The sequence below is a fragment of the Vigna umbellata genome, chromosome 1, assembly GCF_029865625.1.
Source record: "Vigna umbellata cultivar VRB3 chromosome 1, Vumbellata_1.0, whole genome shotgun sequence".
Taxonomy (NCBI): Eukaryota; Viridiplantae; Streptophyta; class Magnoliopsida; order Fabales; family Fabaceae; genus Vigna; species Vigna umbellata.
In genome coordinates, this window is record NC_142165.1 from 108,237,047 (window position 1) to 108,250,820 (window position 13,774).

The window sequence follows — 13,774 nt, forward strand, 5'->3', positions numbered from 1 at the left end:
CTGAAATATAAAAAAAAAAAAATCAGAAATAAGTGTTTCAGAAAGTTATTCCGAATCTAAAATTACCTTCTAGAATACTCATTTTATAAATTTCTTTCTTGTGATTAAATATATTGAAAGGCACTTTTTAAATCCAAAAGTATCTTCCAAACAAAATATTCAAAATAAGGAAGAGTAGAGATATTTTTTATACTTTTTAACCAGGGATAGTTTCGGGAGTGTAACTTTTTATAGTCGTTGCTTTTTATTATACCTTATAAATATTTACCAGTAATAATATTTTTACACCCATTATCACTCCTTAATAATTTGAAATAGTGATTTAATTATATAGATTTTATATCCTAGATTGAATGTTTTGGAATATAAAAAATGAATAAAAAAATAACTGTTTCAGAAAGTTATTAATTTAAAATTACCTTTTAGAATATTCATTTTATAAATTTCTTTCTTATACATCAGATCAGATTAGATATTTTGGAAGACATTTTTTTAATCCGAAAATATCATCAAGAAAAAATATTAAAAATAAGGAAATGTAGAGATATTTATTATAGTTTTTAACTAGGGATAATTTCTGGAGTGTCACCTTTTACAGTTGCTTTATATACCTTATAACTAGGGATATTTATTATAGTTCTGGCTCTCAGCAGTTTCAGTCTCAGTCGTCCAATAGCTTTTCCTCTTCGAGCTTCCGTCTGTCACTCTCACCGTCTTCAAACTCGTCTTCTCAAAAGAGTTGTTCACGCCATCGATGTCAAGATCCAGATGGTATATGTAGAAGTGGTCGTGGTAGACACCGATGCTGTTTTCTGACACCAGGGTACCATGTTGATCACTCTTTATCTCCTTCTTGTGCTTGATATCTACTCCCTTGATTTCCAATATCTACTCCCTTGATTTCCGCAATGGTTTATTAGATTACATTGGTGTACATACCTTCGCACAGTCCAAGAAATAATGAATCTTGCCTAATAAAATAACATTAAGAATAATCGAAACAATATAGTATATTGTTTTTTATGTTTAAATAACGAATCGTAAGACTTATTCCTCGTACCATGCCTTTAAAAAGATTAATTAAATCTGTTATCTCTTCAAGATTGCAAGAGCTATACTAGGCATGCACATAGCTATTGGAAATGATGATCCATACCGCGGGTTTGATTGAGCCACTTGTCTTAAACTCCCATTCAATGATGTTGTCGTATTGTCGACAGTACCGATTGTTCTCACCACCAAGTTCACTTCCGTTCTGGTCTCTTCGAACTGTCAGAGGCCAACACTAACGTAAATATTTAAACCTAAATTTAATCGAATGAGAAATCAGCATGTATTGATAAAAAGGAGGTGTGGTATGCGTACATACCGATTCGTTGGGAATGCCGTTTTCGGTGTGACGCCACAACATGCTGCCCTATTGTTCGAACACACAGACTGCGTTGGCATTGTATAGTTGTTAGAATTATATATTCTAAATAATGTTTATGAATTGAATAAACAGTTGAAATTAGATAATAGTTTACGTTGGTATCATAATCATGTTAGATGTTAGGATTTTATGATTATGTATAAAAGGTGTTTTTTCCAAATTATAAAGATGCCATGAATTTCCGTTGTCCATTGAAGTTTTTTGTTGGAAGTCTCGCAAATTGAAAGTTATGTTAGGTGATTGAAATGTAAATATGTGAATTAAAGTTTTCACTGTTACGAATGCTTTTAATTTGAAAAATACATTCAGTGGTACGATGGCATATAATGCTTTGATTTATGAATTATATATGTAATTGCTAATTTCATTTGTTTGGAAGAAGAAAAATTAATTTAGTTGAATTTTGGGAGACAGAAGATTATTTTCCCTCTAGACAGAAGAAAAGAAAAAAGATTATAACCCCTGAAGCTCCCTTTCCAGTAAGCAATCTCAACGTTTTTAAATCCTAATTCTAAACCTTTACGAACATAAAAAAAAAATTAATAAGTTTTTTATTTTAATATTGGAGAATTTTATTTAATATGATTTTTATTTCTTAATTTAGTGTTTATTTTATTTGAAAGATCCAAAAATAATATTTTTATTAAATTAATATATATATATATATATATATATATATATATATATATATATATATATATATATTGTCTTATATAAAATTAATTTTATTGATTATTTTATTATAGTATATTTACAATTATTTAATTTAATTTTTTACTTACAAAATTATTTTAATAAGGATTTTTACTTTTAATTATTATATATATGTGCATGCGCATTCTACTATTGAACTTAAACAATATATGAAAACATTTTTGTGTGATATAGTATTTATGGGAGTTTAGGCTATTTTTTTACACCCTTTGCAGTAAATTTTGATTTACATGTATCTCTGCTGTGTACCATATCTTCTCCAGCGCTTGTGTTTTGAGTGAGCTGTAAGAAACTACTGTGAGATTATGATATTATCCAAAAGGATGTAAAGAGACAAAGTTTTGCCCTTGTACATGCTGCCACATAATTCCTTTCCTCTTAACGAGGCAAAGCAATTGATGATGAAGAATACAGCCATTTCTTTGCACAGAAGAAACTTATTTTCAATGGCGAGAGCAAAGAAGAACCGCATTACTGGACAACCTTTCCCCAGAAATATTCTAGTAATACAATGGGGAGAGAATTAATTAATGTTCGTTTATACAAATATAAATATGCCAACTTTCTTCCAAGTTCAGAAAATAAGGAGAAGTTAAGGTTTCGCTTTGACTTGTTGGTGTTTGAAACTGAAGGGCCATGGCTTCAGGATCCAAATCAGTGGCCTCGATCCTCTTGGCACTGAATCTTGTGCTGTACTTCATTGTGCTTGTGATTGCTTCTTGGGCAGTGAATCATGGGATTCAAAGGTCTGGTGAAACAGGTAAGACAGTAGAATTGGTTAATTTGAAAGTTAGATGAACCTGGCTGAATCTGCGTTATTTTTATGGTATAGCATCTGTTTTGTCCATTCCGGCTCGAATATTTCCGATATATTTTCCGATGGGAAACATGACGACTGGTTTCTTCGTGATATTGTCTCTGATTGCTGGTGTTGTGGGCTTCACCACCTCTCTCACTGGACTCAATAACATTTTCCAGTGGGATGCTCCCAACTTACATGCTGCAGCCATGTCTTCACTCACTACATGGGCACTCACTCTATTAGCCATGGGGTCAGCCTTATCCCCTTTTCTGCTTTCTATTTACTCTATTTTCTACCGTTCCATCACACACTCAAATTACTTTGTTACAGATTTGCTTGCAAAGAGATTGAACTTGGATGGACTGACTCAAACCTGGTAAGCTTAATTATAGCTTCAATGCTGTCACAAGATCATTAGGTTAATTTTTTAAGAACTAGAGATTGGTTTCTGATAATAACCAGAATTTTGGAAATACTTATGCAGCGCACCTTAGAAACAATCACGATAATTGTAAGCGCAACTCAACTGCTATGCACGGGAGTTATCCACGTTGGAATTTCAGAAGTTGTTCCTCCCAGAATTGGAAGAGTATGAGTTTCAGTTTCAGTTCTGGTGTCGTATCATGGCATGCATATCAATGCTCTCTGTTTTAGCATCTGAAACTACTTTTTTCTTATGTAAAAGATGTTCATATGATGACTATTTGCATCATGTGGTATGTTATTAATTTAGTTTTTTCAATTTGTATCATGCACAGTTCAAAATTCAAATGAAATGACGCAATTTAAATTATTAATTCGTTGACTGCTATAAGATAATAAAAATTATTAAAATTCAGAATTAGATAGGATTTGTTTGGAATTTAATTTATTCAATAAGAAAATAATGTACAACAGAAAAAAAAAAATATTAAAATTGGGTCCAAAACAGTCAATTTCACCTAAAAGCATTCTTAGAATAGCGGGATTTCTACATGAAATGTATTTGTCTGTGATTTGTAAATGATAGGGTACTAGCGGGAGCAACAGTTCAACAAACATTATATTCGCAAATTTTTATTACATTATATTATTTATATTAATATTTATATGTTTTGTTTGTTAATATATAAAATAAGATGATTAAATATATTATTTATTATACTCTGTTGTTGTATTTATAACACTTTACTGTATACACAATTATAATATATATATATATATATATATATATATATATATATATATATATGTCAAAAAATATTATTTTCTAGTAACATGAGTTTGCAACAATATTTTTTAATTGAGGAGACCAGACAAAATATGTTTAAGTTCCCTGTAAAAGGTAATTTCCCCTTAAAAATTCAATAGATTATTTACAATATATGCATAAAATTAACAGTTTAAACATTTACAATTTGATTATAAATAAGATGTGAACTATTACTTTTTTTCTGTAATCTTTTCTGGATTCACTATTTTAGTTTTTTTTATTGTAAACTTTGTATTATTACTTTAAAATATTATTAAAAATAAAATAGGAAAACAATTTAATATGAGAAATTTAAATATTATATATACCATTCTTATAAATAGACCTATTTCTATTTTCATTGAAAACATATAAATAAAAATAAAAATATATTAGAAAATATAGTCCATTGAATTCTTAGTAAATCATATTCCTTTCTTTTTTTTAGTTCTTTGATGTAAATACTGAATTTTAAAATATTATTAGAAAACAATTTATACATGTTAAATGAAAATTTTCATTATATACTTATTTAGATAATTCATATAAATAGCTCTATCTCTATTTTCATCACTAGTTAACTTCATGAAAAGTAAAAACAACTAAATAAAATATAGAAAACCGAATATGCCCAACCGATCCTGCATTTTCTCTTGCATGTTAAAAAGGATGATGTTTGGGGCATTCCGAGAATCGAACTCGGGACCTCTCGCACCCAAAGCGAGAATCATACCACTAGACCAAATGCCCATTACATCACAAGTTATTCAATTTAGTAAAAGATTTTACTAATAATTATTTATTGTAATGATTACAACAGGAAGATATAAAATATCTTTACATTAATAGTGCGCATTTTTAATTGTAGTCATAATGTTATTTAGTACTTTTATTAACATCATAAGTACGGTTTATTATTATTCAGTCTGAAATATATTTTGTTCTCTTACGACAAAATTATAATTAAACTGTGTTAATTTTGTTACCTTTGTTACACACATATGCCCCAGTTTTATTGTATAAGGGTGTTGGATTCTCAAGACCTACATGATAGCCCAAATACGTGTGGCCCAATAGTGCCTGTTATATATAAATCTTTGTCATACATTTGTTAATAATATATTCTGTGTTCAGACTAAATTTATTGAAAAGTAAAAAACTGTATCCGTAACATTATTTGATGAGATTTACGTTGAGAACTCTTATCTCAAATAAATCTTAAAAGAGATAAACCGCAAGGATAGAAAATGATTCGGTTTTATTAACTGCAATGTCAACTTTAAATAATTAATCAATACATGTTTTACTGCAACAATAAAATAACATATTTAGCAAAACATAAAGGCGTGTGATAACATAAAGTAAACTATTTGTAAAAAACTCTATAAGGACTTTTTATTAATATCAGTTTCTGCTTATACTCTTTTTAAGTCACTCTATTTTTATGATCAACTCAAATAAGACATATTCATGTGTAAGTGTCACCCACCATTCCACCAATGTTGTTCTTGCCACTAAAAGTGACAACCACTCCTGCACTACGACACGCTTCCATTGGTTTGGTTTTGGTTGTCACAAACAAAACCGTTAAATTACCATTTATTAATGTTATAATCAAAGCTCATTTTATTAAGAATTTACATTTCATTACGATGATTTCTTTTGTCTTAAAACTCATCCTGTTGAGAATCCTAGAAACTTAATACTTTCACGCAACAAAAGAAAAATCCCACAAACAACAACATTAGTGAAATTATTACGCGTGAATGGTGCTTCTAAGAATGCTTACGAAAACTAATTAATCATCTTCCAGCTAATCATGATATGAACAGAATAAAATACCTTTTCGACAGTGTTAAATATTAAAAAACTGTCATTTCTAATAGTTCTATCGAATTCAAAAAGGAAATAATTTATAGTAAAAAATATATATCTAGCTTGTGAAAAGATCAAAAATTATTTTTCATCACATGCTAAGAATCCTTCGAGTTAATTGTTAATAGCGCTGGCACATGACATGACGCATTTCTATATGTCATCTAATAATACAACCATCTCCACCACCACCCCTGCATCCGATGCACTAAATTATTATCATTATTGAATTTTATTTTTGTAATAAAAATATCATCAAAACATGTTATTAATTTAAAGCCCCAATAATTATAAAGTTTGAGAAACAATCGTGTAAAAAAAAGTGTGTTTGTTAAGAATCCAAGTTGAGTTGAGTTTAAGCTTTATATTAATTAGAAATAAGAAAATTAATTATAATGAAAATTTATAAATTTATTATTTTAAAGTTTTGAATTGAAAATTATGTCACTCTTGAATTTATGTTTTACTATTGATTTTTTTTAAAGAGATATGAAAGATTCATAAATAATATTAGAATAAAAGATTTATTTAATACATGGGGGAAAGTTAATCTTGATTTATATATAGGTCCACCTTTCAAGCTCTCACAAAATAAAAATAAGGAGAAGTTAAGGTTCCACTTTGATTTGTTGGTGTTTGAAGTTGAAAGATCTAAACCAATAGCCTCAATCCTCTTGGCACTGAATCTTGTGCTGCATAGTTTTTGTGATTGCTTCTTGGTCGTGAATGTGTTAATTAGTTGGTTAATTTGAAGTTAGTTGAAGTGTGTGTGGTTTATTAACTTGAGTGACTCTGCTTTGTTTGGATGGTGGCATCTGTTTTGTCCAATATTTTTCCATTGGAAAACATGACAAGTGGTTTGTTCCTCATGTTGTCTCTCATTGGTGGTCTCGTGGGCTTCATCAACTCACTCACTGGACTGCATAATAAATTTTTCAGTGGGATGTTCTCATCATATGTTTTCACTGACTACAGGGCAGGCACTACTTGATTTTATAAATCCAAAACAAAAATAATATCAATTTAAATATATAAATATGCTTGATAGAATTAAGTCATATTTAAAATTCAATTTTCAATGTTATTAGTTTTGTGAAATTCTTAATGTTTTATGGTACATTAATGCTATGCTCACATAAACAGATTTTATTCTTGATAAATTTTTTAGAGCCAATGAATTAAGGTGAAGTCTGTGTTCATTTTAAAGGAAATGTCCGACTGATTTGTAAGGAATTATAGATGAAGAAGTTTTCCATCACCCACAAATGTGATGAGATTTGAAGGGATAGAGGGTATAAAGTCTCATTTGCCAGTCTAGTTATTTTATAATTCCACTTTATTCTAATCAATAAATAACTAATTCCAAGTGAATTGGTAATACTAAAAAAACACATTGAGCTAACCACTAACAATTATTGTTTTTGATGTTGCAGGGATGCTCTTTGGAGTTAAGGAGAACCAAGAACGAGCCTAGTGTATGGTAGATGAGGTTCATGGATGAAGAACAAAGTAGTTGAGGATAAGGATAAATGTTTGAAGACGAAGAAGACGAAGAACAATGGTTGAAGATGAAATTTTTTGAGACGCATTCGCTTTCATAGAACCTGTATTCGATTCCAAGCATAGGAAGAAAAACACAGGAACCTTCGATTCCAAGAATAGAAAAAAAAAAACGAACCTGTACAACTTTTTTTTACATTTTTTAAATTAATTTTAATAGTTAACTTTTAATTTTCTATTTCCTATAAATATTTTTACTCATAAATAAAACATTAACTATTATTATTTTATATTATTTTAATAACTAAAAATATTTTGATAATTTTTAATTTTAATTAATTAAATAACTTTTTATTACATAACTTAATTCTTATATTAATTTTCACTAATTTTATTTCTAAATTTCTTCTAACTTATCTCTAAATTCAATAAAAAAAAACAACCATCAATTCATCCATCTTCTAAAAAATTTATCCATTAAATCTCTCTTAAATCAATCTTCTAAAGCTAACTAAACCTAAATGCTTTGTGACTGCGGCTTATTTTGTTCCAGATTTCTGTTTTTCTTTTTTTGTTTCAAACGTTGATCTGCCTTTTTAATATTTACATAAAGATGAAAGTGAGAAGATGGAATGGAATGTTGATGTGAAGTAATAGAAAGAAAGGGTTGATTCTCACATGACATGCAGTGGAAATGAGTGCACACAATACAAATCAGATAGTGACCTGTGAGGACGGTCCACTCCGCCAACACCTCCCCGCCACCAACTTCTCTTATCTACTTCCAACTTTCATACATGTACCATTTATTGCGTCCAAAAGACTCAACTCAACCATGTTTCCTTTAATTTTATTTTATTTTTTAATTTTATTTTATTTTTTATATTTGATACTTGTAAAAAACTTAATATGATACTATATTAATTTACTTTTAAAAGTTGAAACAAAATTTTATTAAAAGTTTAAATTCTAGTTCCACCTCCATGCTCTATTTTATTTTACCCAAAATAAAAAATATATTACTATTCCATGTAGTACGATTACTCCTATAATAAATAGATGAAAACCTAGAAGTTAGAAGTTTATAATTGCACCGTGAGTAGTTTTTTCTTAATAAAACCTTTTTATTTTGTTATTAATATCCCAAAACATTTGTTAATTTGCATAACAATAACCAAAGAAGACAGATGTCTTTTTATTATATTCTTTAATTAAAATTATAATTTTTCTTCAATATTTTATACAGTAACTTTTTTCAAATATGAATTATCCTCTTAGTTAAAACAGATCACACAGTATATTTTAATTATGACGCGAATGCTTATTCTTTTATATTGCGTTTTTTTTATAATTATGTTAACTATGGTACTTTTTTCATTGTGTATTATATAGTTATTATTTACAAATATTTATTAATTATGTAAAAAGAGTAATGGATGTTTTAATATTTGTTCTTAAAATATTATACTATTTCACCTACTGATATATTTATCTACAAAAAAATATTTTTTTAAAATTAATTTATATTTTATTAAATTAAGTTTAATTAAAATTAAATTTTAATTTATATTATATTATATATACATGATTTTATTTTAAAATATATAAAATATATTTTTTTACATTTTTTACGAATATTTACGTGTACTTGTAAATTTTAAAATATTCATAAATATTCTTTAAGTGAATATCACACATATAATAGATAGATTGGGGATAGATATTATCCATAGACCAAACTCGTTGCATTCCAGTGCTATATATAGATGAAAAGTTTCAATTTTTAGCTATAGAGTATTACAATATTTTCATTAAAATTAAATTTTAAATTACATGAATGGGATAAAATATATCTCTTTGAAAGGTGTTTGGATTTTGCAGATCTTAAAGTTTCTGTTCATAACAACTTATAGACAAAACTAATCTAATTTATTATTTATTCAAAGTTGTTTTTCTGCCGTGCGTCCAGCGAAAATCATTATGATGAAAAAAAAATATATTTTAACATACATAATACTTTTATATTTATTTAATTTTTTTTCAATTTTTTTTTTATTATTATTTTATTTTTATATTTATACTGCATATCAATTGAATATAAAAATATTCCATATTATGATAACTTATTAAGATGAAGATAATATCATGGATCAATTTGCAGTGGATAATTTGCAGCACAAGGCAAAAAATTTCTTCAAAAGCATATGAACTATTGTTAAAACGGGTCACATAACTTGACCCCATCCGAATCACTAAAAAATATTTTTAAGTGCTCTAAAATAATTTTTTTTAAAAGTTTTTATAGTTTGCACTATATAAACTAGTTTAAGGTAGTTTCCAATTTATTTAATTTTTTTTTTAAATATTAAACTATTTTTAATATTTTATTTATTATTTATTTCAGTTTTGTAAAATAATTAGTCAGTGCACTACTTTCAATATTTGTTTAATAATTTCTTATCATTTTTCATAACTTTAAGAAAATAAATAAAAGTACTAAAAGTTCTAACAATAATTAAAAAAAAATTAAGGTGCAATTGTAAAGACTAAAAAAACGGATATTTTAATAATAAAATGTCAAAATTATAATTATAATTTCTAGATGGATTTTGATTTTGTAAAAACTATAATCTTTATAGTTTCTTTCTAAATTTTTTCTGTAAAATTTTGACTTTCTTTTTCACCCTTTTGAAGATTTGTTATTTTATGAGTGATTGATGGGTAAATTTAGGTTGAAATTTTATATCCACGTGACTATTGACCCTCAAAATTCTCAACATTAAATAGTATCAAGTTTTAGAATATTTATTCAACTATATGACCTAAAACAAACTCAAAAAGCCAATAAATAAGCTTATAATATTAATATTTTTTGTGTCACTTATCAATTTATAAGATTAAAGTCTTGAATAGGTAAATTTATAATATTTTGCTCTCTTAAAACATTTTTTCTTTATTTTCATTTACAATACAATAAAAATAATATCGAAACATAAAATAATTAATAGTTAAATTAAACTAGGTGGATTAGTGATTCAACCCGGCTCACCATGGGTTCAACCCGAGTGAGCCGGGTTCTAAATAGGTCGGGTTAAAAATTGACCTGGATAAAAAAATTGAGAGGTACTCCCTCCACCACCCTATCTTCTTCCAACACCTCCCCAATATTTCTTAAATTCCAAACTTATCCTTTTTACTTTTATTTTTACCTATTTTATTTTTTAACTTTTAAAACCCTAATCTCCTTTCTGTTTCACTCAGCCCCAAGCCCCCCTTCCCCCACCCCCACCCCCGGTTGGTGCAAGGCTAGAGGCTACGGCCTCTGCAACGTAATCGTCATCTCTGATCTTCAAATGGACATTCTTTCTCACCAGAATGACAACAACGCCACCTCGCGCACCATCATCTTCTTCGCTCCCACATACGTATCCCTCTTCGCTCTCGACATGACTTGGACTGCCTCCACTTACACCGACACGCTCCATTTCCACGTCGTCCCTCGTCGCCTCTCTCGCCCACCTCCGCCTCCTCCCTAATGGTTACACGCTTCCCACGCTCCTCCCTCAGCGCCTTCTCCAACTTACGCACTGCAATACCTCTGCCATCGTTGTCAGCAGCTTCGACGTTGCTTTCCTCGGCCTCTATTACGACCACTACTTCGCTGTTCACGGCCTCGCCTGAATTCTCAGTCCCCGATCCAACGTTTATCCTTCTCATTCTCCTCCGCCTTCGCCGGCGCAGTTGGGTCCTCCGATTCGTTCAAGAATTAGTCCTAAATCGTCGTCGAACCAACCAGTTCTTGCTCCAGTTCTGAATTTCGCTTTGTGTTCCCTTAGTTGAGGCTCCGGCATCGACCACTTCGCCGGTTGGTTCTTCAGAAGAGGAATCTGAGTGGAAAGGTTATACTCCGACAGGTTTGCCTCCGAGATATCCTGGTTTAGTAATATCACAGCCACCGGAAGGATATTCCGACACTTTGGCTCCAGCTCCGACGCCCGAAGCATTAGAAGACATGAGAAAGTGTCTGAATCTCGTTATGGGGTTGGAAGAATCTAACATGTAATGCCATTAAACATGAATCGTACATTTCAATTTCAATTTGAGTGGCACTCACACTTCCACTAAATGCAACGGATGTGGATATCTTGACATGCGTTTAAGAAGCAACTCATATCCACATCCGTTACACTCTTAGACTTATATATTCAGTGAACCTTCAACCACCACCATTGAGATGAAGCTTTCCCACCACTGCACCCTCTTGCACCACAATGAAGCTTTGATATCTCCAACGAAACACACCATAATAACCCCACAATACACCACCACACTTTTAGCAAACAAAAATCACATAGAGAAGAAAATTGAGAGAAATTTCATTCAAACGGAAGTGGTTAACTATTGTGGAGGTGCATTCATATAGTGGTGGTGGGTGGAGAGTTGTTGGGTAGAAAAATAAAAACAAAAATTACATATTACTAAAGGGTAAAAGAGGGGTGGGGAGGTGCAAGGAGCTATGTGTGGTGGTGGAGGGAGTAACTCCCAAAAAAAATTCATTTTTTTTAAATTCAACCCGGCTTAAATCCATGGTGGGTCGAGTTGGCATGCAAGTTCTAACCCATTTTGACAACATTGGATAAATGCACAAAATCAATTGTAGTATAACCAAATGAGGATTATCATATTTACATGGATTTGACAAGTATATTGGTAGTTTATTTTTGGGCTTTTGGATTTAGAAAATATGGATAATATTATATTATATGGATTTAGTGAAATAGACGTTATAAGTGAATTTCATTTCATTTTTTCTCCTACACCACTATTGATCTTGTCTATGTGCTTACGCAAATCATTAACGGACATGAGAACATCAAACTTCAATATGATATCTCGATGATTACTTGAATAAATTACTTACATTAAGATGAAGGCTCTATAACTAGTTAGAGCCTTGAATATATTATTTTGATTCCTCCAAAATTATTGGTCAAGATCTGTCATTCGGTGTCAATTATCTGATGTTGGGTGCTAGTAATTTGACACTAAGTGTTGGTTCTTGCACAAAACGCATGTGATCAGTAAAGTGTTATAATTTTGAAGGAAATGGTGTTTTATAATTTATGAAAGTTATCATCTTTGTTTCTTGTATGAATGAGAGTAATTATAAAGAGGATTATTTCATTATGAAAGTGTTAAGGCGTGTATAAAATGAGAGTTACAATTGTGAAGTCGTCTTAATTCTATTAAACTCGCAGACTCATACAAAGAATAAAGTTTAAGTGGTGAGAGTTGTAGGAAGTTCCTATAATGAGATTTGGTTTGAAAAAATAACATGTCTGACTGACCATGCTATAGAGAATTAATCTTATTATAATGTATATGTGCTAAGTGGAGCCATATACGTTATTTCTTTTGCTCAAATCCACTATAAATAAATTTTATATAATAAGTGTGAGTTTTCATGTATATCCGACTTAATACATGTTATTTTAGAAATTGAATCTATATGATATCAATGTTTTAATAATTGATTGAAATGATGGTATGTGGTATAGAGTACTATTGAATTGTGATCAATTAATTTGGTTGAATGAATTGTGAAAGCTTGATTTAATTATATAAAACACATACATTAACTCTTTCTTAATTTTTTTAAACTTATTTATAAGTTAATCAATTTTATTCTTATATATCATTAATTGTCTTTTATCCAATATTTATTTAATATTCTTAATTTGTATTTATAAAATTATTAGTTACAAATATATTTTTTTATACATTAAATACTTAATAATATCATTGTATATGGTAACTTATTTATAAAAAAAATCTACTTAATTAATGTTATTTAAAGGAATAAAAGACAAATGTATAAATATTCTTAGTCATCAGATATCAATGAGATGATAATGTAACAAAATTTCAATATTTATGGAATATGAATATGAAAATATATTATAAAAATAAATATTGTCATCCATACTTAAAATTGAATTTAAAATTTACAAGTTAGAAACTCAAGATTTTGAGTTAACTTAAAAACTATAAACTATAAACTAACTTGTGAACTAATTCATCAACTAGTTTTACCAAAGAATTGGCTTTGATAAATAAACTCATTCTTGATAACTTCTCACATCTACGACTATTCATATCATACCGTGTAAAGCAAAAGATGCTATTTAGGACACACTTCTCAACACAATTAAAGTATTAC

General features: G+C 29.1%; 1 protein-coding gene, 1 non-coding gene and 1 pseudogene across 2 annotated transcripts; 2 read left to right on the forward strand and 1 right to left on the reverse strand.

Annotated features, from left to right (window-relative positions):
- The first annotated feature begins 2,708 nt into the window (after positions 1-2,708).
- LOC124844227 (AWPM-19-like family protein) lies at positions 2,709-3,744 on the forward strand. The gene is made up of 4 exons (XM_047321120.2): positions 2,709-2,906; positions 2,979-3,198; positions 3,279-3,324; positions 3,433-3,744. Exons 1-4 carry the CDS (start codon positions 2,783-2,785, stop codon positions 3,541-3,543), a joined length of 501 nt encoding a protein of 166 aa, XP_047177076.1. The 5' UTR covers positions 2,709-2,782; the 3' UTR covers positions 3,544-3,744.
- A 1,113-nt stretch (positions 3,745-4,857) lies between these two features.
- On the reverse strand, positions 4,858-4,929 carry TRNAP-UGG (transfer RNA proline (anticodon UGG)). Its single transcript has one exon. It is a non-coding gene; the product is annotated as a tRNA-Pro (tRNA).
- A 5,342-nt stretch (positions 4,930-10,271) lies between these two features.
- LOC148207085 (uncharacterized) lies at positions 10,272-11,617 on the forward strand (annotated as a pseudogene).
- Positions 11,618-13,774: the final 2,157 nt, after the last annotated feature.

Excerpts from the sequence above, each read along its gene's own strand:
- LOC124844227 (XM_047321120.2), top strand. The coding sequence starts at position 2,783 with ATGGCTTCAGGATCCAAATCAGTGGCCTCGATCCTCTTGGCACTGAAT. Across the intron at positions 2,907-2,978 it reads TCAAAGGTCTGGTGAAACAG|CATCTGTTTTGTCCATTCCG; the intron begins GTAAGACAGTAG and ends TTTATGGTATAG. Across the intron at positions 3,199-3,278 it reads CTCACTCTATTAGCCATGGG|ATTTGCTTGCAAAGAGATTG; the intron begins GTCAGCCTTATC and ends ACTTTGTTACAG.